This window comes from Girardinichthys multiradiatus, chromosome 3 (genome assembly GCF_021462225.1).
Source record: "Girardinichthys multiradiatus isolate DD_20200921_A chromosome 3, DD_fGirMul_XY1, whole genome shotgun sequence".
In the NCBI taxonomy this organism is placed as follows: Eukaryota; Metazoa; Chordata; class Actinopteri; order Cyprinodontiformes; family Goodeidae; genus Girardinichthys; species Girardinichthys multiradiatus.
Window position 1 is genome coordinate 16740208 of NC_061796.1, and position 24235 is coordinate 16764442.

The 24235-nt window shown below is 40.5% G+C and overlaps 1 protein-coding gene across 1 annotated transcript in view; it reads right to left on the reverse strand.

Annotated features, from left to right (window-relative positions):
* Positions 1-3820: 3820 nt before the first annotated feature.
* Positions 3821-24235, reverse strand: part of eif3ea (eukaryotic translation initiation factor 3, subunit E, a) — a 34014-nt gene continuing 13599 nt past the window's right edge. Inside the window, exons 6-13 of the mRNA XM_047362007.1 lie at positions 21776-21901; positions 21343-21467; positions 18517-18643; positions 17116-17217; positions 12629-12738; positions 6472-6574; positions 5988-6122; positions 3821-3972 (exon numbers count right to left, since the gene is read on the reverse strand). Coding sequence (XP_047217963.1) covers positions 3937-3972; positions 5988-6122; positions 6472-6574; positions 12629-12738; positions 17116-17217; positions 18517-18643; positions 21343-21467; positions 21776-21901 — 864 coding nt within the window. The 3' untranslated portion in view covers positions 3821-3936. The remainder of the gene's footprint in view (positions 3973-5987; positions 6123-6471; positions 6575-12628; positions 12739-17115; positions 17218-18516; positions 18644-21342; positions 21468-21775; positions 21902-24235) is intronic.

Here is a 24235-nt window from a genome sequence, read left to right on the forward strand (position 1 = left end):
CTCCCCACTTTACCTTCCTACCTGCAAATTACCCAGCTACAGGTATTCGCCAAACAACTTAGTTTCTTAAATATTTCAAAAGTGGCAACAGTCTATATCCCAGCTGAACCTAAAGGATAGAGTCATCCTCCAGTTTGTGTGCTGCTGGATTTTCAGCTAGCCTTCAATAAGCTGTAACTAAGTGAGCTATGAGTTCCAACCAAGGTCTCAGTAAGTAGTTCTGAATAATCATCTGCTCTGGGAACCACTCTCCTATGAAGGCTCTGTCTGAGATCTGTAAACAGCTTGCATGCAAGGCACCCGACATCTCTCCACTACCAGATCTAGTGATACACTGCTCAAAAAATATATAAATAAATAAATAATATCATGAAAAAGTCCAATATTTTTTTTCATTTTAGAAAGTGCTTTGTAGATTCATTACAAAATGAAATAGTTCAATTTCTTGTAATTCAGATGATTACAGTTTACAGACAAGAACCCAAAATTTAGTGTCTCGGAAAAGTGGAGTATTACATAACACCACTTAAAAAGTATTTTTAATGTATAAATGTTATGCAATGGCCATATTATGGTCTACACCATCAGGGAAGACTGCCGACAGGACAGATATCTAGAAGACAGTCACTGACACCCTCCGCAATAAAGGTAAGCCACAAAGCATCATTAAAGCCGCTGGTTGTTTATCTAACCGTATTCAGAGAAAATTAAGTGGAAGGAAAAATGTGGTTAGGATAAGGTGCACCAGTATACAGGGATGACAGCAGCCTTAAGAGGATTATCAAGTAAAATCCATTCATGAATTTGGGGGAGCTTCACAAAGAGTGGACTTAGGTTGGAGTCAGTGCATCAAGAGCAACTAGGCACAGCATCCTACACATGGGCTACAAATTTGGCATTCCTCATGTCAAGCCACTCCTGAACCCGAGACGTCCGAAGTCTCTTGCCTGGGCTAAAGAGAACAAAAGCTAGATTGTTGCTCAGTGGTCCGAAGTCCTCTTTGAGGATGAAAGCAAAGTTTGCATTTCTTTGCAAATCAAGGTCCCTGAGTTCGGAATAAGAGCAGAGGAACAGAATCCATGTTGCATGAAGTCCAGAGTGAAGTTTCCACAGTAGGTAATGATTTGGGTTGATTACATCCATGCCACTCCACATTGTTGCAGTAATTAAAGCAAAACGAGCCCCAACCAGGTATTGAGTGCATAGAAATTTACATACTTTGCAGAAACCTGACATTCTAATTTAAACTGTCCCTTTTCATCGATCTCATGTAATATTCTAATTTTCTGAGACGCTGAATTTTGGGTTTTCATAATCTGTAAGTTACAGTGATCAAAATTATAAAATATTAAGGCTTGAAATATTTCACTGTATGGGTAATGAATCTATACGCATTTTACTTTACCTTTTAAAGATATTCCAAATTTTTTTTATGTACTTGTATGAAAGCACAGGAGAAAGAAGCTGCAGTTTTTCCCTCATTTCAGAAAATTAGTACAAAGATGTTTGGTAACCAAATAAACTGGAAAATTCAGATCCCAAGTCAACAAAATTCACAAATGGGGAAAAAAATAAAACAATAAAAACATATAGCCTGGAATACTGGCCACAGCTGCACTGTTTTATAAATAACAGCATTAGCCAAAAAATGAAATAAAATCATGTTACCTGCATTAGCAATCAGCATGATTAGGATGCTTATCATTACTGTGGACTGTATTCTCTAGTCAATGTAGATTCTTACCTCAACATGTGAAAAATGTTCCAAACATTTCCAAATCCGGCCTGTTCGGTAGAAGACAGAGGCTGAACGGTCAAGAGAACAGAGCAAGGTTGCTGTAATAAGTTTAAATTTCTCTTCTAAAGTTGTTGCAGCAGCCTGAGAAAACCACCAACATGTTTCTAACTTCATACTGAAAATAGCCAGCTTGGATTCTTCTTCCTGCAGTCATAACATCAACATAGAGCTGTTAAGTGCGACTTTGTGGCACTTCGGTACGGTGCTTTCACTGATCGCAAAAAGATCAGACTTTTCAGGGTCCGCACAGGTGGAAACCGGTCAGAGTCGATCAATCTGCCGATCTCCTTGCAGAAACTGAACAAGATTTACCAATAAAAGCTACTTCATCATTCAGTCACTTGTTGCCCCAAGTTTTACACACAAAAACCCTCAGTGTGTTGGCAAAACCTATTCAGTTACCATTTTGTTTTGAAACAGAAAACCTTTAGTGTGAGGATTCAGAAGAGTAACATCTTTGTTCATTTGTAGTTACACTCATCATGCCAAGCTGGACTGAATACATTGCTGCTGTTTTGACTTCATACACGCAGACCTCGACCTGACTCAAACATACGTCTGAGTAAAGCCACCATTTCACAAAGAATACGAATCACCAAAAATTGCCAAATGTTATGATTGCTGAGGGTTCGTGGAATTTTGATAATTTTATAGTGCAATATATGATGTCATAAGACTCAGTTACGACACCGGTATAATAGATGAATATAAAACGTCTGGATTTACACAAATATTGTCACGAATTCAGTAGGATTTACAGGAATGTATTAAGGATACTGGACGAACATTAGAACTCAGTTAACAATATGCTGAATGCATCTAAGAATCAGGTACGATTAAATATGAAGTAGTTGCTATTCTTGACATTCATTATTTTCCCTATTTATTTGTTCATGTTTTTCCAAGGAAGAAGAAAGATTTGGGTAGTTTTAGGGGGAACAATGGCACTTGAGTGGTCAAGACAATGCTTCAGGAATCCAACATTGAGATAAGAACACAGAAATGTCTACAAATCAATTAGGAATTTGTGATGATACCTAAGAACGAACTAGGAATTTGTTAAGAATTAAGTAGATGTTTTGGATTGGGGAGTTCGGCACAAAGATTTTAAAAAGGCTTAAAAACTTGAATTCCAGATGGCTCGCATGTCACTTAAAACTATTTAAAACTGTATGCAGAACAATAAACCTGAAGTGTGGGCCTGGTAGAAAGAGCAGGTATTCTGGCTTCTCCTTTTTATCCACAGTGTACTCGTGTTTATCAACCGAGCAAGCCTGTGACGCATTATAGACAAAAATACGAGGAGGAAGGCACCAATTATTGGTCTGTCCGCTGTCTCTTCTGGATGGAATAAAGTCATACATCTGTTAAAGAGTCTCTTTGTGGGTGAAGCATAGACACAGGTGATGCAAGACACGCTGCCCTCTGCTGACTTTTGATTTGACCCTAAAGATTGGGTGTATTTTACATTAAATCCTTGTTTAGTTGGTAAATTACACATAAGGAAATTACAGGCATATGAAAGAATAACAAGCTGTTTGTGATCAAGTGCAATAAAGTAGGAGGGAGGGGGAGTAAAAGACCTGAGTTATGAGAAGGTTAAAAGCAGAAGAAAAGAGCAGTGGGGGTGGGATGGGACATTAAAAAGATTGTCCGTCTGGCTAATGGTTCTTTATGGCTCCCTCGTGTCCTCAGATGGACAGAATGACTGGCAGAGTGTGTGACCATGGGTAACTGCACATCACCTCTGTTTGCCCCCTTCAGCTGACGTCCCACTCAGCGAGGCCGCCTGCCATGGTGAAGTGAACCGCTAAAACACCATAAAACCAACAGACTAAACAGCCATTCATCATTACTGTGCACTCATGAGCCGCATCACACGCAGCAGCCTTTAACTGTCCCACTCAGTGACTCAATGTGCACATTAAAACTTCATCAAGTATTACTGATACAAAAAGGCTGACCGCTCAAACCTCAGCGGCTGTTCGCAGTGTCCAGAAATAAGGCAATCATGGGCGAAAATGGTTTTTCTGGTCACTTTTATTGAGAGGGTGATGACTTGAACCAAGAGCATGAAAAGTACAGCGTTTTTTGACAGACAAGTGTGGCATAACAGATGATCCGTTTTCATTGGGTAGTTAAAATCCGCTTTCCTGACCGGCCCAGTTCGGTGTCTGGGAAGAAGAGAAAAAACATGGAGAAAACATTAAATTCGACCTTTTGCTGATAACTGGAGTCAAAACCAATCTATTGCTGCAGAATGTGGGAAATCTGACAAAGTAAAATGCATGTGCAAGCAGTTCCACTCTGACGTTTTCCTTGTCAGGAAATGTGAGAGTGTGTCTTCTGCTGGTGAGTGCAGGGTGGCTGACAGGGACCACGTCCAGATAGCAGGCAGTAAATGTTCTCTATATGTAAGTGATTTGTAGTCCTGAGGACAGCAGGATGTAGTGGTGCTCTGTTAAGTTATTTGCAGCCTCTTTTGTCCAATTACAAAAGCTTCCTAATGAGGTGGTCCATTTTTAACTAGACGACTTTATGGCAGCACTACGGCTGCAGATATTCAAACAATAGAAAGGAGAAGTAACAAAGTAAACAGTAAGTTTTCAGTTAAAACATAATTTCCCAAGCTGTCTGCCTGTTTTAATGGAGGCTAAAGTGCTTTGCGAAGGCAATCGTACCCCATAAACTTATTCACATTTTGCTACATTACAACCATAAAATGCAGCGTATTTTATTTGGACACAAAAATCGGGCATTTTTGTTAGGTGAATCTAATAAGTAGAGAGCAGAACAGGAGATGCAGCATAGAGACCTATAATAACTCCACAGGAGCTGCAGGGATCCATAGCTCATGTGAGAGATTTCAGTAAAAGATAACTACTAGTTGTGTGGTCCAAAATAAACATATCGATGGCAGTATGATGCTGCGGGGATGCTCGTCTTGAGCAGACAGGGAAGCTGGTCAGAGCTGATGAGAAGATGGATAGAACGAAATGGAGAACAACCCCGGAAGAAAACATGTTAGAGGCTGCAAAATACTTCAGACTGGAATGAAAGTTCCAGCAGGACAACGACCCTAAACATACAGCCAGAGCTACACTGATGGCCCAGTCAAAGTCCAGACCTAAATCAAATAGAAAATCTGACTGTTCACCCAATCTAGTTTTGAGCTATTTTGAAAAAAGGATTTGAAGTTTTTAGATTTGCAAAGCAGGTGGAGATATACTTGCAGCTGCAGATCTTACCTAAGGGGGTCTGATTACCAGTGTATGCCACACTACCAGATTTTATTTATAAAATAAAACATTTAAAAGCATGTATTAGCAACACATGGTGTAGCGATAGAACTGCGACCTCATATGGAGGTAACTGGTGCTTGATGCAGCTGTCCATGGTTGGATTCCTGACCTTCTGACCTTGCTGCATGTCTTCCCCCATTTCTCTCTGTCCCATTACAGTCAGTAGGGAGCACTAAGGCCTCAAAAAATCTTTAAAATAAACATTTTTTTTTCTTAAACTTCAAAATGATGCACTACTTAGAGTTGGTCTATTACATAAAATCCATATGTGACAAAATGTAAAAACATTCAAAGAGTATTAGATCTTCTGCAAAACACTGAAGTGTTGCACAAAGCAGCTGCTGCAGTTCAAAGTATGATCATTATTCTGAAATTCTGAGAATCTGTAGCATTTAAAGGGTGGTATGCACCATAAAAACACACAAGGTCAAAATCAAGCAGACTTGAAAGGGACTGTTGACCATAGGCCAACTATCTGCAGCAGGTCCTAAGAGCTGGGAACGCCAGTCTTTGAGTAATGTTCACCAAAAGCCATTGAAGGAGAGCATCCTCCTCATTTACGTTGCTGAGCTGAGTCACTGCGCTCAGGCCACATTTTATGGTTGTTTGGAATCTACCTTGTCATTAGGCCTTTGAAGAGAAATGGAGGGATGAAAGCATTAGCTCTGGTAAACCTGCTCTTACGGGCTTTTCCGTGTAAGGAGAGCTTTTCCTGATGGTTGTTCATCAACATTCTTTAGCCTTGTTCTTTTGAGCCGATCATTTGAGGTGCTTTGAACTGCTCGGGTTCACGTTGACCTTCAATCTGACAAGTTGATGGGAGTTATGTGTGCCCTACAGCGACAGGCTGGATGTGAGTGTTGGTGCGTAGTGAGAGCATTGCTCACCTCGTTCCTGTTGCTAGAGGCCTGCTTTTTCTCAATATTCATAACCAGCATCTGGCTGCGGAACGAGAGGCTCTTGGTCTTCTCGATCACCTGCTGGTAAGGCGAAATGGCATTGTTTCCCATGACAACATGGCCCTGGAACAAAAAAAAAACAGCAAGGACCAAATTAGGCAACAATACTGAAAACAAGACAATCACACAGGGTTTTTCAGTGCAATATTCTACATATGCTAGACTAAAGCTGCATTGTCCTTTTCACTGTACAAATATCTGTTCTGATAATTACAGAGAACCTTGGTGATGAGTATCCCACAACATACAGGTACCGTAAACAAAACAAAAAAGCCTCACAGTGGGAATGTGAAGCAGTACAGATGTTTTAGGTATATACAAATAGTAAAACATACCATTCAAAGCTCTATTAAAAGAAAAGGAATAATTTTGCCAAGTCATGAACCGACAGGGAAGGACCAGAAGGTCTCACCAGTTTGGAGTCGATCTTGGCATCCAGCCTAGCGTTGCGGATGAGGTTGACAATCCATCTCTCAGCCTCCTCAGGCGACATGTTCAGTTTGTCAGCCAGCATGCTGTTGATGAAAAAGATAAAGAGATCAGGAGTTCTAACTGGGCTTAAAATAAATGGCAAATGGACTGATGACCTGTACTGTACAGGATTACAGCACAATATCAGTTAATCATGTGATACCATTAAATGTTGCAATGATGATTTGACCTCACATTTAACTTGGGCGTACAGTGTAGTGTACACAAGCACAGCCGCCGCTGCTGGTGAGCTGGGTTCCAAGCCCAAAACACCAGCGAACCAACAAAAAAGCTTAGCCTGACTGGGTAGGAACCATTGTACCGTTGTAATGGTTTCTTGTGTCCATGGTCGAATTTTGTAAAAACGTCACAGCAAGTTGCTCAATTATTTGTTTAGTGGCGGCTTTGGTGCTGAAACCTGTAGGCTTCAAGGTGGTTCTAAAAGCTTAAACTCACGCTCCTTTTTTCCCTCTTAGATTAACAGAGATTAGCATCAAAATTAGGCTGCAACACTGATTTTTCTTGAAGCTCCAAGAGAAGGATAAACATCTGTTACGTTTTAGATCTGTATTTCCTCCTCTGTATTAGTGATGTGTGCAAGCAGAATTAGTGTGTCTTCCTGTTTACTATTGGACAAAGCCTAGTTGCATAAAAATAGCTTCTTAATGACCATCTGCACCAGGTAAAGGGCCCATGTGTAATAAAAAGGACATTACACCATCATGTGAAGCTAGACATGGTAAATATGTGCAAGACAGACTCCTCCATCACTGCAATCCAGCCTCCCAGAACCATTAGAATCGTTCATCATCATCTGAGGAACAACAGGTGTCTTAAAGCTATTAAAGTAAACAACAAGGACCTGAAGTTACAGCCACGACAGTTTATTGAGAAATTTACACTGATAATCTGCACAAACCTTTTTAAAATTCAAAAGACACTGTATGCAGGTCTTTGCTAACAATCACTTAAGTTAAAGTAAGCTGTAATGAATCATACAGGAAATATTTGACAGAACCAAAAAGACATCAAGTTATTGTAACAATATGGATGATCGATGTTCCACATTTAGTGCCAAAATATATAGTTACCATTTCATTTCCCCAACAGTGCAATGTGTTTTCCTTCAGGCAAGGTATATGACACAAAGCACACCCAAAGAAACTCTAATCACCCTGAACTAATGGGAGCCTGATTTACAGACCCCATTAATGGTGCTGGGACTACCCCATGTCGTGAGCCTTCATTTTGGTACCTGTGTCCACGTCAAACACACTCCATCTGGATGCCTAAGCTTGTCATGACTCACTGCTCCAACCTGTGACTGTCACCTAGATCAAAGCCAGGTCGGACACTGGCTTGCTCTTTCAGACATCTCAACATAGATGTGTCACAGAAGGAGGAGTGGAGGTAGAGGGGAGCTGGCCCTCTTTGATCCAAAGCTTCCCTACTGCAGCTGGCTTCCCCTTGTGGCTTTCTAAATAACTAGACCCCCTTGATACCCTTATGTTAGCCCCTTCCCCCAACATTTCCTGCCCTCATTCTCTGACCCTCCCTACCACCCTCTGCCTCTACCACATCTCATAAGGGGACCAATAAATATTCTCAACCACTTTGAGCATGGCTGAGAATATAACGACTGCAACCTCATCTAAAGAGCCAAACTCCAGCCCCTACCACTGCTGAAGAGCCTGACCTGTAAAGCTCTGTAAAGGTTTGTCATAAGGGAGAATGGGTTGGATTTTTCTCTCTATAATAAGGGTTATAAAGGCCAATAGAAAAGCAATTTACTCCACTAATTCTCACTTCCTGGTCCATTAATCACACTTTGCAAAACTCAGTCAGTGTAAGCTCAAATCTTCCAAGACCTAAAACACTTCTCACGCCACTGCGCTGCAAACAGACCCCACCGCCATTATAGATCGCAACAGTCACTCAAGAGTTTTTTTCAATACATTCTTGTAATGAAAAGTAATCTCATTTGGGAACTGGAATTTACAATATGACTGCCTTACCCATAAGTCCCAAAAGGAAAAGCAAAAAATGAAAAAGCCAGGCCCTTTTAAACCCATGAATGTTGCTAAAATGGTGGCAAACCCACATGAAAACAGGGAGGGAAATGATGTCAGTCTGTGGATGGGGCATAAACAACAAATAAGAGGCATTACCTCAGCATAATTAGGAAAACAAGGTTCGGTTTCCAACTGACCGTAGACATCTCAACACGTCCACCGCAGTGGAACGACAGAGAAGGCAGGTAGTGAGTTTAGAAAGCAATGTGTGTAAGCAGGGTCACGACTATCTGAGAAAGTCAGAGGATGGAAAAGCTGCCGCTTACGCCAACAAACAGAACACTAAAACTCGGTCTGCTGAACAGCTGATTACAATTCAACTCATCAAATCCTGGAAAAATGACTCATGACAACTAAATTGCACCTGTGAATCATTATGGGGAATCTGACAAGTTTTCTAATGATGCAAGTTCAGGTTGTGATGGATAACAAGTCAGAAATGGAAAAGTGACACTTTAGTTTCCAGGCCACAGAAATAGCTTAAGTATAGAAAACAACAGAACCATGAACAGGTGTTGCTCTTCAGCAGGACTGATTGAACAGAACATCAAGAACATCACATACTCAGTCTATCATGGGCTATTTATCAGCCAATAATGTGTGAAAAGCGTGGAGAAAATGTTTTAAGTCCTCTTTAGTCAATACTCCTAAAAAAATCCTTTGAATCAAACTTTCTTCTGAATCTAACTAAGTTAACAGGCAGGCAAAGTGTTAATCAGAGGAGCCATGATGTTTTTGGAAACTGGAGGAGCTGCAGAGATCCACAGCTCAGGTGGAAGAATCTGTCGAAAGGACAAAATTTAGTTGTTCGCTCCATAAATCTGGCCTTTGTGCAAGACTTGCAAGAAGAAAGCCATTGTCAAAAAAAAGCCATAACAAGTAACATGCAGTTATCCATAAGGGGACCCGGCTAACCTGTCTGGTCAGACGAGACCAAAACTGAACTCAAATTCTCCACGGTGAAATATGGTGGTAGCAGCGTCATGCTATAGAGATGCTTTTCTTCAGCAGCAGGGAAAGGGAAGCTAGACAGAGCTGAAGGTCAGAGAAATGGAGCTAAATGAATACAATTCCTGGATGAAAACCTCTCAGAGGCGGTAAAAGGCTTGAGACTTGGGCAGAGCTTTAAACAGCCAGAGGAATGGTTTAGAGCAAACAATATTCATGTTTTCTTGCTCAGACTTAAGTTTAATTTGTATAACATATCAGAGATTGGTAAAGCACACTGAAGACAAAGAGATGAAGGCTTAAAAGTTTCTAAAACATGTGAACATGTATATATATTCTAACCAGATTACTTCATGCAACGTTATTTTAATTCTTAACAATCAGGTAACCTGAGGAAGATGTAAGGAAACCTGGCTTCCCATTTTACACCAGTGATTAAATGATTGCAGCACAGTGGTGGCGTGGCTGTTTTGCTTGATAATTGGAGTAACTGGGGGCACATGTCAGTCAAGTCCAGGTCAGATGTGGTGATCAAAACAAACATGGTCTGGTTCACCAGGGACTTAAGCTAAGCCCCAACCCTTGTCAACAAGCTCTGGGCAGCATAACACAGGACCACTAAGAGACCCAAAAGGCCCAAAGGTTGGGCATGGATCAGTCAAAGTTCTGTAATCTAATTTATAAAATTACGTCTGGCAATGTTTTCCTCCCAGGAAGCACACTTGTACATAAGATCATAGGTTTGTCTCAGAGAAACGTCTTCAAACAACATCCCTTAAGTCCTTAGAGAAAATAAAGAAAAAACGGTCGGGTGAAAAGAGAAAAGGTGGAGAATGTAAGAGGGAACAATGATTGGGTGGGATCTCTAGATCCTTCACTATTGACATCCTTTGGCCCATGAGCCAAGCCGAAAGCCTCCATGGCTGGTTTTATTTTACACAACCATGATCTTGCTCCCTTGGGTACAGAGATCAGTTTCACTTCGACCCTTTTCCCCCTCTGGCTCCTGAGCTTTCGACTTCAGGCTGGGGACCGGACTCCTGTCAGTCTCAGTACCAGCCTCACACTTGAGGAGAGGGGTCAGGATTTCGGGTCTAACTTGGTTAGAGAGGAGAGGAAAGGAGGTGGGGGATCCATCACCAAAGTAGCTCCCTTCCTAACGTAACTGCTCTAAAACGCATGCATTGTTAAACAGCAACATATGATAGGGGCTACAATCCATTTGGAGCAGTCTTGCTTTGGGCTTGGAGTAAAATTGATTTTTTGGGGAAAACCAGAATGATTGTGTGGTCTTTTTAATGACTCAATAGTGAGGTAGAAATGATCTACGGTGTTACGTCCAAATACCCCCAAAAACTCCTTCCAACTACAAGTGAGCTGCTGTGTACAAATACGTTCTAGAGATGAAAATCCTCCCCAAATAATCACATCTCAGGCATTTATGCAAAATCTCAAAAGACAAGTGAGCACTTGAGGTCAGAAAAGAATTTTGCCACTCAAACACTCATGGAAAAGACTACGAAAACAAAGCCAGTAAATCAAACCGGGAAAACGATGCTAAATTGAAAACATACACTTTGAAAAGGCAAAAGTCTAGACAAAATGCTGTGTGTGTGTGTGTGTGTAGGCAATTCCAAGTATAGGGTGAATCACAATTTCTCTTCCTACAGTATATTTTACCTAAATTTTTATTGCATTAAACAACTTTATCATGCCAATGTCTGGTCTGCTTTTATGGGCCAACTGTGGGCAAACGGCAGGATAAGTTATCTGTGAAACCATCATGGCCAACAGCTGTAAAAACCGCCTCATTTAAAAAAAAAAGAAAAAAGCCATCATATTTATTAAAATCCATGCTTGGGTGCAGCAGACTTTTGGGAGGAGAACTGATGACTTGGAATCCGGCTGACTGTCAAAAATAGACCTTTTCTGTCCATCGTCATCACACCCATCGAATAAACACAGAAACCCCTGAAACAACCTCTTAATTTGTGTTCCTACATCAGAAACCTCTGCAAGCACCGAGCTGCGGACACCAAACAAAATCACAGTTCGACTTCCTCTTTCAGTGTTACTGCTAACCTTTGTGGTCCTTAACAAGAAAATGAATCCAGTTGCAGTAAGTCTGCCAAAAAAGAACCAGGACTCCTAATCAATTCCAGACAATCTGCAACTGGAGATTTAGACGAGCCCTGATCATGTTCCACGGTTCAACCTTGACAACAGACCTCCGAGGCTCTACACAGCAGCCAATGCCATCTTGTTTATGTGGACAACAGTAATTAACTCCCATTTCGCATTGTTTGTTTTTACACCATATGAAAAATGTGGACCTTCCTCGGACACCTTTAGCTTTAATTACACAGGATTAAACAGACCTGAAGCACAACTGAGAGCTCTGTGACAAGAAAGGCTAAATATATAAATGAGGAGTCATTCCTAAGAAGGCTGAATGCTGTCTTTCTTTGTTACTTTCCAAATCTGATATAAGAAGACAGCCAGATCCTATAATCTCTCCTAATTGCAGGAGAGAGTTCTTATCTTACTTTTCTCTCCACTAATGCTGTAATTGGCAATTACTAAATTTCTAGGTTTTGCAGAAGCATCCAAGGACAACTGTATTTCACTGTAACTAAGACGAATTTGAAAATTGTGACTGCCGTAGACATTAAGAACCCTCTAACCTCCATCGAGCCAACAAGTAAGAGCTAGAATGGTTTTGTGCACTGAAGCAGCTGGGAACGTCTGAAGCCGTCTGAGCCTTGACCTCTTCCTGGGAGGAAAAGAAAAAACTATCTCAATTGGTCTTGAGCAGGTGGTCTTCAAAGTCAAGACAGCCGAGCAACCTGAGGAGACCTGGAAGCAGTTAAACCACATAATGTTTAATCCCTGAGATGTGTGGGGTCAGCATGGTTGTGTGTTTGGTGGGAGGGGGGTCTATAAACACTTTTCTGCAAGGAAAATATGACAACTTGAAATGCTGACCACCTCAAATGTCTAATTGAAAAGTATGTCCTGTGTCTCCCTGCCGCTTGAAGCAAGACGTCACATTCAATAGGACTGAGCAACATAACCAACCTGATGCTAATGCACTGGTGAATTCTGCAGAATGTCTCGAAGATGAAGAGTCGGGCATTTTCAATGAAGTCCTCCAGGCAGGCAACCAGAAAGAAGTCATTGACAAGAACCTGCACGACAAAACGCAAAACAAACATGAGAAATGTACATGTGGTGTGTGTATATGCTGCCCGTTACTTCCTGTCGTCAATTATAGTGAATCTGAAACAAAATGAAGCTGTCTCCAAACGATTTGCATCCTTTAGCTTATGGAAAAAGGTTTGTAATCATTTAATGGTTTAACGCCTCCTCTCATCATAAAAACCTGACATTTGAACAGGTTATATATGTACCATATACATGAAAACCTCTACCTCAGCCATACTGTGGGAACTGAATTAGCCACAGACAATCTTAACAAGTTTATAAATAAATCTTAAAAACAAGGAAACGGTTCATGTAGCTCCATGCAGCACAACGGGACGAGCTCGTCGACTGACCAGTGGGAGCCCAGAAGCACAACTCAAGATATTTTTCTAATTCTTCATTTTTAAATTGGCTCAGACATACAAAAATAGCAATACACCCAACAACATAAAAAGGATAAAAAGACAACCTGGCTAAATATTCTTTCAAGAATAGAATAAATAAAGTTTTCTTTCACAATGTATGTGATTTCTTCTAAATCATGAACTTTTTTGCATACGTCTGAAGTTTTATGGTGACAAAGTCAGGACAAAGTGAGCTGGGCCTGAAAATACGGCTCCCATTGTTGTGGTTTCTAACACAGAATGAAACAGTGGTTAAATGCGATGAAGGCTGCCAACGTCATCAACTATCCATATCATTCATGAAACAGTTTTTCTTTCATGTTTTTTCCAGCCTACAAATGCAGCAAATGCTAAATGTTAGCGTGAACAGGGACAAGACAATAAAACAGAGGTGGTTTCATTTCAAAACTACTTTAACTTCCTTATAATATTCAAGATCATCGTTTTATTGCTCTGTTAAACCAAGCTGACAAAATGTTTAACATTTTTAAAAGCTAACATTTGTTGGTTTGCAGTTATTAAGTTCACAGCTGCTGCCAAAGAGGAAAGGAGGAAAGACCCTTTACTGCTGGTTTTTTTATTCCTAAAGTCAGTGCTTTGGTGTCTCGGAAGGAAAGAAGACAGAAAATAGATGCTAAACCACTATTGGATCCAGAACCATGGAGAAAACGGACTGGGTGATATATTTATTTTATGCTTCAAGGGACAATTATGAAAGATTTAAAAACAGGTTTTTCAGAAAAGCGTAGGTGATGTTGTAGCAGTAACTTTTCTCCAAATTATTCATTTTTACTAATATAAGGTGGCCACAAGAAAAAATTGTTTATGATTAGAGGGACACCAATCAACTGGCCCCGATTTTCTTAATTTTGGGAGATTTTTACATCTGAAACCGAATCTTATAAACAGATCTTATCGACTTGTTTAACCTGTTGATCAAGTTTTGTTTCTTTTTAAAATATGAAAAATGAAAGACTAAATGAACTGCAACGCTCTAAACTATTCGTTTATATAAAAGAGCACTACCTCATGTGCAGCTAAACCAGGTTTGTATTGTTTCACAAGTATTGTGATCAATGCTTTTCAATAAATATACCTTGCGCCACCTGACAGGGACATGTCTATAAAAAATTTAATTAAAAAAACAGTATAGGCCAAAATCGGATTCGGCTGGTCAGGCTTCTTAAAAATCAATAATAGGTGATTGGCCAGAAAACTGCAATCGGTGCACCACTATATGATCACGCAGGGAAAAATGAGGCACTAAATATGTTTTGTGATATTAACTCATAATGGTATGACATCGGAGATAAAGAGCTTGTTAGCAAGAGTTTGCAATCCGTCCAGAGAAAAGCATTTGTTGGACATTAGCCCAGCATGGCAATTTTCTAAAGCTCACCAGTCAGACAGCAACCATCATCTACGACCTGCAGTGCTACCTGAAGGTACTGTGAACAGTACCAGGGCTTAGATCAGATGAGCAGTACAGTCCTAATTGAACTTGTTGACTTTTTTTTTGCATGAGACTAATTCATGTGCTTCATTCTACTGTAACTGTTCATGACCCGGTTATGGCCCCAGAGGTACCAGTGTGTGAAATGTTCACATTTCTCAGTGCTTGTGCATTCCAACTCTCCACTGAGAGCCATTTTGCAGCACAGAGGTCCAACTTTAAAAGTTATTTAGGAATTACTGACTGTTTTTTTCTTTAAGCCTAAAAAGCCATTATCTGCCCAGAGTTTTGGTTGAATAAATCCAAACTGCATGGTGCTATCAGACAACGCATTCTTCAGCTACATCAATGCTTATCTACGGTTGATAAACTTTGAACAGTTAAGTACCCTAATTATCGTCATCTGGGATTTAGACCACAAAGCTTAAACAAATTCTAAAATGGCTTGAAGAGCCCTTTTGTGCACAATCTGTGGGCCCCACTATACATAGTGCTATACTTTTCATGCTTAGACATGAAGGCATCTCACATCTGACAGTGATTCGAGATGCGGGTAGAGTGGGGAAGGATCTAAAGGAGAACCTGCAAGGACTAAACAGGATCATTTAACACAGGCTAATTTCCCCATTTAAAAGCACTTTTATAGCATTCAGTAAACTTAAAACAGGACAACTGAAAAACAATATCAACATCTGGCTGTTAGAGGAACCTACAAATGCAGAGATGCTCTCTGTATTTGCTCTCAATGGCTGCACTGTAAGGAAACCTCATGTGAGTGGAGTATCCATTTACCCCAAGAACCAATGTCTGTAAAACATCCAATTTCCTTTGAAGTAACCTGGTTATTTTTAAGAAGCTTGCATGGATATCTCTGGAGGTAGGCCAGCTGCTTTGCTGGGTTCAAACAAGACAACTTTGATAAAATGGTAAAAGGTAAAGATCCTTTTAACCATTTTTCCCACCACCCACGCTGTCAGACCTGCTTCTGAACTGGACACAGTCAATAGTGGGTTTGGTTGCAGTTGGACATAGTTTAGGAAAACGGCTGATGTTAAGAAGACGTGGGATGACCTGGCGTTCAAAACCGGACGTTATTTGGGAATTTCCATCACTTAACACTGTGTCCAGCAAGTGATTAAAAGAGAATGTGTGTTTTAGCTGAAAGCCAATGCTGTTCTTATCTTATTGATAGCTTGACATATCTTCATATCAGCTATAGAACAGTCCAAAAATCAAAGTTTTCTTCATCTGTATGGAGCACAGAAGACGCATCGGTGCCCCTCCCCCACTTGCTGCTGCTGCTGTCCACTGATAGTCAGCTGGAACAATAAATATGTTGACTGAAAAATCTACAGTTAAATTTAGCAGGTCTTTATATTCAATGTTTCAACCTTATTCCATGTCTCAAAAAAAAAATGGTACAGATGTTAATTTAACTAGCATGATAAAATCTTAATTATTTACATTCATTATTTTCCTGTTTTTAAAAGAAGCCCTGTAACGGACTAGCGGCCTGGCCAGGATGTACCAGACCTGTCACCCAATGACCACTGAAGATGAGCACCAGCTCCCCTGACGCATAGATGGACGTTTTAAATAAAAGCAGTTAGATCACATTCGCATATGTTTCATATTATCATTGCATTATAAATAAAAAGATGCGAGTGAGGCGATAATACACAAAGATATGGAGGCAAGAAATTTGCAACATGTTGTGGGTGGAACCGCTAAGACCTTTCAAACATAGGAACAACAATACTTCTGGGTCTGCTTCTAATATAACACCAACTGTCCTAAATCTTTGAGTAATAGTCTTGAGGACATGACTCACCTTATTAAAACAAACAAAAACAAAAAAAAGCAGAACCAACAACACTTGACAATAGAAATTTTAGACACAGGTTTATTTAAATAAAGTAATGAATAAAACCATGACATGTTTGTTTCAGCTGTAAAATGATTTCTATTACACTATTCTATGAGTGTTTATTTTGGTAGTCAACATACAAACCCTTTGCTGTGTACCGCTCTCTCTATTTTCAAGTACTGTAGTCACATTTAGCTATAACGAAGCAGGACTAAAACTCCCTAAATAGCGGCACAATGACAGATCTCTCTCCTAAAACAAGTGTCTGCCCGCCTCTGCGGAGACTTTTGCTTATAAAGCTTTTACTGTTAACAACCAGCCTGATGGGTCAATTACAGGCCATAGTAAAATCTGACTGAAGCCTGAGTCATGCAGCATCCAAAGAGACTTCTCTATAAGACAATCAGATACAGCGGACAGACACTTACTGTTCAGCAATGACCCTGCGCAAAATGCAGGCGGAGGGTCAGACAGGTCACATGAGAGAAGGTTCCCGGGGTGACCAACAAATCAGATGTCTGAGAACCTCGATACTGTTACAAAGCGGCACAGCATAGAGAGACCAAGTGCTTCTTATGATTTAGGATAAACAGATTAAATGAACAATACCGATTACATTGCTGAGGTGGTTACTTACAGATTCGCATTCTCTCAGTTTTTTCTGGGCACTGTCAAAGTCAAAGTTCACGTAGAGGCATTCCACAAACTCAGTTATTGGATCTTTGTAGGTGTAGGACTCCTGAAAAAGATAAGGAATCATTGATGGTTTTCTTTGCTTTTGTCAGAAAGTTGAGTCAGTTTTTGAATAATTTAATGGGGCTCATACGTGAATATCAATTTTCAAATCTTGCCCCAGATTCTAAAAACTTGATTTAAAATCTAAATTCCCTTTAAACCTTATCATTTTCTCTCTGTATGAGAGAAGACTGACCAGCTTCCCTGTCCCTGCTAAAAAAGCATCCCCAGACATGATGCTGCCACCACCATGTTTCATTGTGGGAATGTTTTAGTTTTTTCCTCAACACATGGCATTTAGGTCGAAATGTCGGAGCAGACAACCATCTTCCACATGTTTGCCGTCTCTAACATGGCTTCTGGCAAACTTACAGGTTCCTTTCAACATATGCTTTCTTCAGGTCCTCCATAAAGGCCATAATTGTGTCACACACCAATAATAACTGTCAGACAGCAGACTGACAACAGATTGTCCCACATAAGGTGTGCCTCACTGCAGCTCCTCCAGAGTTACTAAGGGACTTTTGGCTACTTGTCTGATTCATCTTCTTTTCCAGGGCTGTAAGTTTAGGTAGATGGCACTGTCATAGTAGGATTGTAACCATATCAGTATTTTCATTTTCAGATGATGGATTTTGAACTATGTTTAGTGGGATAGTCAAAGCTTGGGGTATTGTTTTATAATCTAAACCTCTCCACAACTTTGTCCTTGATCTATCTGCTCTGTTCATTGGTCTTTCTGATGCCATTTGGTCTCTAATGTTCTCTAAAAACCTCTGTGGTCTTCACAGAACAGCTGGAATTGATAGACAGGATTTACTAACTCGATGGCTTTTAATGGGAATTGGTTTCTTGGATTTTATTTAGAGTGAAGGAGGCTGAATATAAATGCACGACACACTTTGGAAATTTTGACTTACAAAACAAAATTTCAAACCAATTTGTCCTTTACCTTTCACTTCACAATTACATGCTAGTTTGTGGTGCTCTATTAATTTAAAACTTCAACTTTTGCAGGGCACTGTATGGCGACATGTTGGGCACGATAATACCAGAAGATGAAGAAGGTGAGCGATATCTTGTTCTGAACATATCTTAATTGAGGCAGGGCCGCTTTATTCAGCTAACACCAAACAAAAGGCATTCCAAAGTTTTTAGAAGAAAATCAAAGAATGGCTAAAACTGAAAACTGAGCCTACAGCAGAGCACTGGGCTCAGACGTCCTCAAACAGAAAGCCTCGGCCACTTCCTTTAAAACCCACTTTTATAAAAAATAAAAACTTTGGTGTAAGAAAAGTTTTACCTGCTGTATGACTTTCACCAAATCCTTCAGAACCTGCCGGCGCTTACGGACATCTTTGTTTGTAATGACCGCCGTGGTTAGGTAACGCAAGATGTGGGGGCACATGGTCTGGATCGCATTGAGGTATCTGGAATCAGGGAGGGTAAAAGTAATCACTTATTAAAGCAATGTAAGCACAGACATGATCTTTACAGAGACACATAATATAACATTCTGGCTGCCTCTCAGGCCTTTGGCATTTTGACTAAAGAAAAAGCCTTTGCAGCTAAACAGAGAAATGTCCCAACAGGACCTTCATTTCTGCACATGGGCTCCAGTTTTAAGCTGGCTCTTTCATTAGAGTCTGGGGGGGGGGGGGACCCTGGCAAGAAGATATAGATCAGTGAGCACAGACGTGCCCAGTAGCTGAAACTCAATCCATCAGGGACTGGTGCTCCAACCACAGGTCAACTTGCTAAGGGCTGAAACACAAGGTACACAATGTTGTTACAAGCTGATTTTAATCCCACACCAGCTCTGGAGTCAGGGTCCTGTAGAAAAGACATCACCTCAGCTCTCCTGGTCCAAATGGCCATAAATTCACATCACCTGTATCACCAAAGCTGGTCTCCAGCAGACTAACTTTGAACTTAACCTCAGTGACCACATCAATTTAGAAAAGAGGAAGCTGAGTGGGTCCCTTCAGGTCTCCCATAGCAACAGCTAGACAAACACATGGTGCTCAGAAAAACAGTACCGACAACAGTTTAATTAGGTGAATCAATGAAAGGGACATGGGACCTGTGGCAGCTGTGATTTGAGTCTAAGACCAGCAGTGGGTTCCTCTGTGAAACCTTTCATTGGTCCTCCTCTTTGTAGCCAACTCCTGTGAAAGACCACAACGCTGTGGTCTTCATTAACTTACACCTACTCACTCTCGAGGGGCCCCCCCAATAACAAACTTTTTTCCAAATGAGACATCCTACACATTTTTCATGGCTAAACTCCAGTCTTTTCCAGACTTTTCAGGCAGTTGTTAAAGTATAGATCAAAGATGTTTCCACAACTGTTTGGATTCATAATCTGTAAAAATCACAGACTGAAAGAAGGTCAAACGAGGGGTGAAGTGGGGGCATGACTGGAGAGGACACTTCATATACAGAGGCTGTCCTCAACATAGCAGTCTGGGGTTCAAATCCCAACTTAGGGACCTTTGCAGCATGTCTTCCTCCTTCTCTCTGTGCCTGTTTCCTGTCCTCCAAATACCTGAGTACTGTTAATAAGGCTGATAGTGCCAGAAAAACTAAAGAGAAAACGTCAAACTGGAGGAAAAACCGGATGAATGGATGAAACAGAATTATACGTTGATGTTGGATCGATGAAGAGACAGATGAGTGGATGAAGAAACAAATGGACAGATGATGGATGGGCAGACAAATGGGAAGTGTAGATGGCAGACACATCAAGGGACAAATTCTTACAACTTCAAGACATTATGATAGGAAATAACTTTTGGAAATAGAAACATTTTTCCTCACACTTATCCAGACTGGGAAAAGGCTTGAATTAACTTCCAGTTTAACTGTGCTAAATAATTTATTTTATTGGCCTTAAAAGAAGCTCAATGTATGATTACAGTACTTAAACAGCAGCAGTGTTTTGGTCAAATGCAGCTGAAGCTTAAAGGTAACCACAGATGTACAGATAGGGAAATGATCTATATCACAACCATTCCTGAAAAAAAAAAAAAAAAAAAGCATTTTGATTGACAGGAGTCAATGGATCATTTCTCCAGTAGCCTACAACATCTGTCAATAGCACAAAATCAAGGCTTTGGACAAACATCTGCTGACTGCAGGGGTAAGGGAGGTCAAATGTGAAGCTGAAACCAGCCACTGGTCACCGACTGCAGCCAAAGGAAGTACTGGTCAAGGGATGGGAAACAAGAGCCAAGCCAAGCCTCAGCGGGGAAAACATGGGGTTTCTACACTGTAAAAATGCAAAGCACACAAAACTACCACAGTTTGTCCAAACAGATGGTTGGGTGAGCTTTTCATAAGTAATTATTGGGCAGGCCTCCTTAATCACCCACAATAAAATTAAAAACTGAGCAAAATTCAGGGAACCAGACATTTGAGTGTGCTGTGTTGTGGTCTTCGGTCATACTGTCTGTGGATCCCAATCATCTATACAATTATTTAAGCCTACAATCAGAACGAGGGGGTGTGGTGGGTGTGGGGGGAAGGGGTGTGTGTGTGTCTGTGGGTGTGGGGGGAAGGGGTGTGCATCAAAATAGGGGGTGTGCAAATTTTAACGCGCTGTATAAAGTTTCCGATCTGCAATACACATGGCCAGCTTCTCGACTTGGAGAGCAAATAGACCACACAAAAAACCCATGCTTCTCAAACCCCTTTACAAATACCAGCAGGGTTCACGGGGAAGCACAGCACCCAGAAGTGTTATTAAAGCAAATAGTTTACTCTAAACCAACATCAAGCCAAAAAACAGAGGAGCTATTATTTTAATGCGCTGCAGTTTTAAAAATCCAAACCACGTGCAACTACATTCAAAAACTGCCACAGACGGCCAGAGACACAACGCCTTAACGTGTTTGAACGTTACTGCAGAAGTACCGCATGACAGCTTTTTGTAAAAGCACCAGAGGTGATTCTTAGCAACCACATCCACTTTCAGAGTTACTTAAAGGGCCAATCACATTTAAGTTTCCATTACATAATGGAAATGTATCTAGACTTAGTATCTCTCAACAGTTTTCTATTGTTGGGGTTTAAATTAAACATTTTCCAACAGAAAAATACATTTACTTTGAAAAGACATTGTACTTACTGTGGTTGGTACAGGAAAAGGTCAATGATATTGTCTCTGCCCTTCGGGTGGTTGAAGAAGACGAAGAGGGACCAGTGAATGAGCCATGTCCGCTGCTGGAGAGACTGGAGAGGGGAGCTCACGGACTGGACAACACGAGATAGGAAACCAGTCAAAAAAAATAAAAAGCTACAGAAAAAGCAACTGAACACAAATAGATTCATTTAAAACTCTTCAGTAGAAGAAAAAAATCATCTGTGCTAGCCCTCTAAATGGCAATTAAATACCAACAACGCCTCCATACGAGGATCCAAGTTCTTAAGTACTCGGATGAGTGCGTGTGGTGAGAAATAAATTGCTACAGCAGAGCTGTTCTACAAGTGAAATGTCAATATGGGAGTCTATGTAAGAGAATCTAAATGCGGTATCAAATTCTGAGAAGTAGGGCATTTACGTTGTTATCAACAGTCTCTCTCAGGCGGGTCAGGTCCTCCATGGCTGCCTCCCAGTTCTGCATCAGGATCTCAGAGGCCAGCTTGCCCCACAGCGAGTTCAGGGCATTCCTGTCTGTAGACGGCACCTTTGGGGTGTTTGACATTTTACACTTGTTAAAAATCTGATGAATCACAGCAATGAAGCAGAAATCAGCAGTAAAGACAAAAAGGATCATGACAGGCTGCTAAATATCAAATTATAAATCAAGAAAATAACTGGTAAATGGTCATAACTAGTAATTACTGATGTACACTGCCAGTCATCTGGCTGAAGTGGATTAATGCACTTTTCCCTTACATTCAACAAAACACAAATTAAAGTGTTTTTGATTTTTTTCTGGTCATGTAAAACATGGATAGTGGTGGCATGGAAACTAAAGGAGTACCACCCATCATGGATACATTACCCCATTTTCAAGCTACTGTTGACGAGCTACAAGCTCTACCAGAAAAGCAGGCCAGAGTAATCAGCTAATATGAGCTTGTTAAACTCGCCATTATTTTATTTTGTATGAGTAGAACAGCAAAAGGTTTGAATATTCTAGGTAGTAAGCACGTTTAGCTGAAAATCAGCCGGATGTTTACTTAGTTGTAGCCAATATTTCAGTTTGCTGTTTTATTTGAACACAAAAGTGATATTTATTTCTTTGTTTTATATAAAAGCAACCAGCTGATTTTACACACGTTCCGGTTTTTTATGTCGTTAACACTCAAGGTGATGATACTAGGAGAATCTCATAGCAGCCCATCCCTCATGTCTGCTTCATAGTAAGCTAATTGCCACCAGCAGAAAACTTTTTCAATGCCCTTGTACCAATTACACTGATGCATGCATCAGAGCTCGGCTGGCGGCTATCGAACTGGAGGAATCAGGCGATAGAACGTTGCTAGAATGGATGAAACGCTCATTTAATTAAAGAAACTACCTAACAGAAGTCTTGAGAGAGGTGTGGTTTTGTGCGAATTGTGCAAAAAAAAAGCTAAAAAGTTTGCATAGAGAAGAATGTTAATCCTGCGATAGCAACTTAATGCAAAGCATGCTGCAATGAGCACAGAAACCACCCGAGCTGTGGTCCAGGACGAACAGGAGCTGTTGACAGCCCAAACTGGATCAAATGACCGGCTTCAGGACCAAAATTAGTAAGTCAACATCGGAAAAACTCACAGATTCACTAGTAAAATGGATGGCTCTGGACTGTACTCAATTTATATATTTAAGTCAATACTGCTCTGAAAAAGTACTTGAAGTACTTAAAATGGCACTTTAAGTACTTAGGTCTCTTCCGTTTTGGCCAGGGATATTGACTATTTCTTTTGCTACCGTTTCAAAATGAAATGCAATTAAATGCATTCTTCCAGACTTTAAAGGAGCAGAAGCCTATGCTATTCATGTTTGAGTCTGTTATTTGAATCTGTTGTCCACTAAAATTCAGTTAGATTAGAAATCTTGCATTATGGGGCACATATTGCTATGCGATTAAAATGCCATAAATGGAGTGACACCCCTAGTTTAAATAAGTTTTAATGTAAAATTGCTACTTGTATTTAATTTTCAAAAAATATTTTAAAAGATTCCCGTTTTGTTACTGGTTATTTTAACGGACTGCAGCTTAGCTCAGACAATAAGAATATAAACTTTTCAGCATCATCGTTACTCAGTCTAGATAATCTTGCTATCTTGAGTTAATTGGACTGAAATATGAACCGATTCGGACAGGACATCCTTGAGAGGAAAATTACTCTTAAACATGTGCCGTTAAGCCTAAAAACAAACAAGAGGAGAACCAGGTAATGAAACACAGATTGAACGATCCTCTGAACCGCAGTGGCCATTGGGCTACACCCAAGGCTCATGGGAAAGTCAGACTCATATTAGTTCATGGTAACATTAAACCCCAGACTGATGACATGAGTCAGACAGGAAGTCAGAATGGATGTCTGCTGAGCGTCCAGAGGAACATAGGAGCTGACCACACTCCCCCGTACATCAGTAGACAGCCGCTGGACTGGACTATGAGACACGTCCAACATGAAAAGAGAAAACACTGATAAACACTAGCTTTAAGATGTAGCTGCTTAAACTGCTGGAATAATTCCAATATATCAGATCAGGTTGTACATTATGGGGTAGTAGCAGTCTCAATTGAAGTACAGAGCACAACTTAGGTGTATAATGAGAGTTGTTTTTTTGTTTAAGTGGACCGCAACAACAAAGGCCAGTATTTCAACCCTGGCTACACATCTTGTGTAAAGGTCAGGGTTTCATCTGTAGAAGTGTTTTATTTTGTTTTCTATTTTTTTTTTCTCCTGGAAGTCCCTGCCTGCTACATTTGGCTGACCTCCAGGTCATTATGGCAGCTTTCTACACCACACACACACAGTCCAGCTTTTACAAGTGGCCACGCTAGAAAAGTTTCACT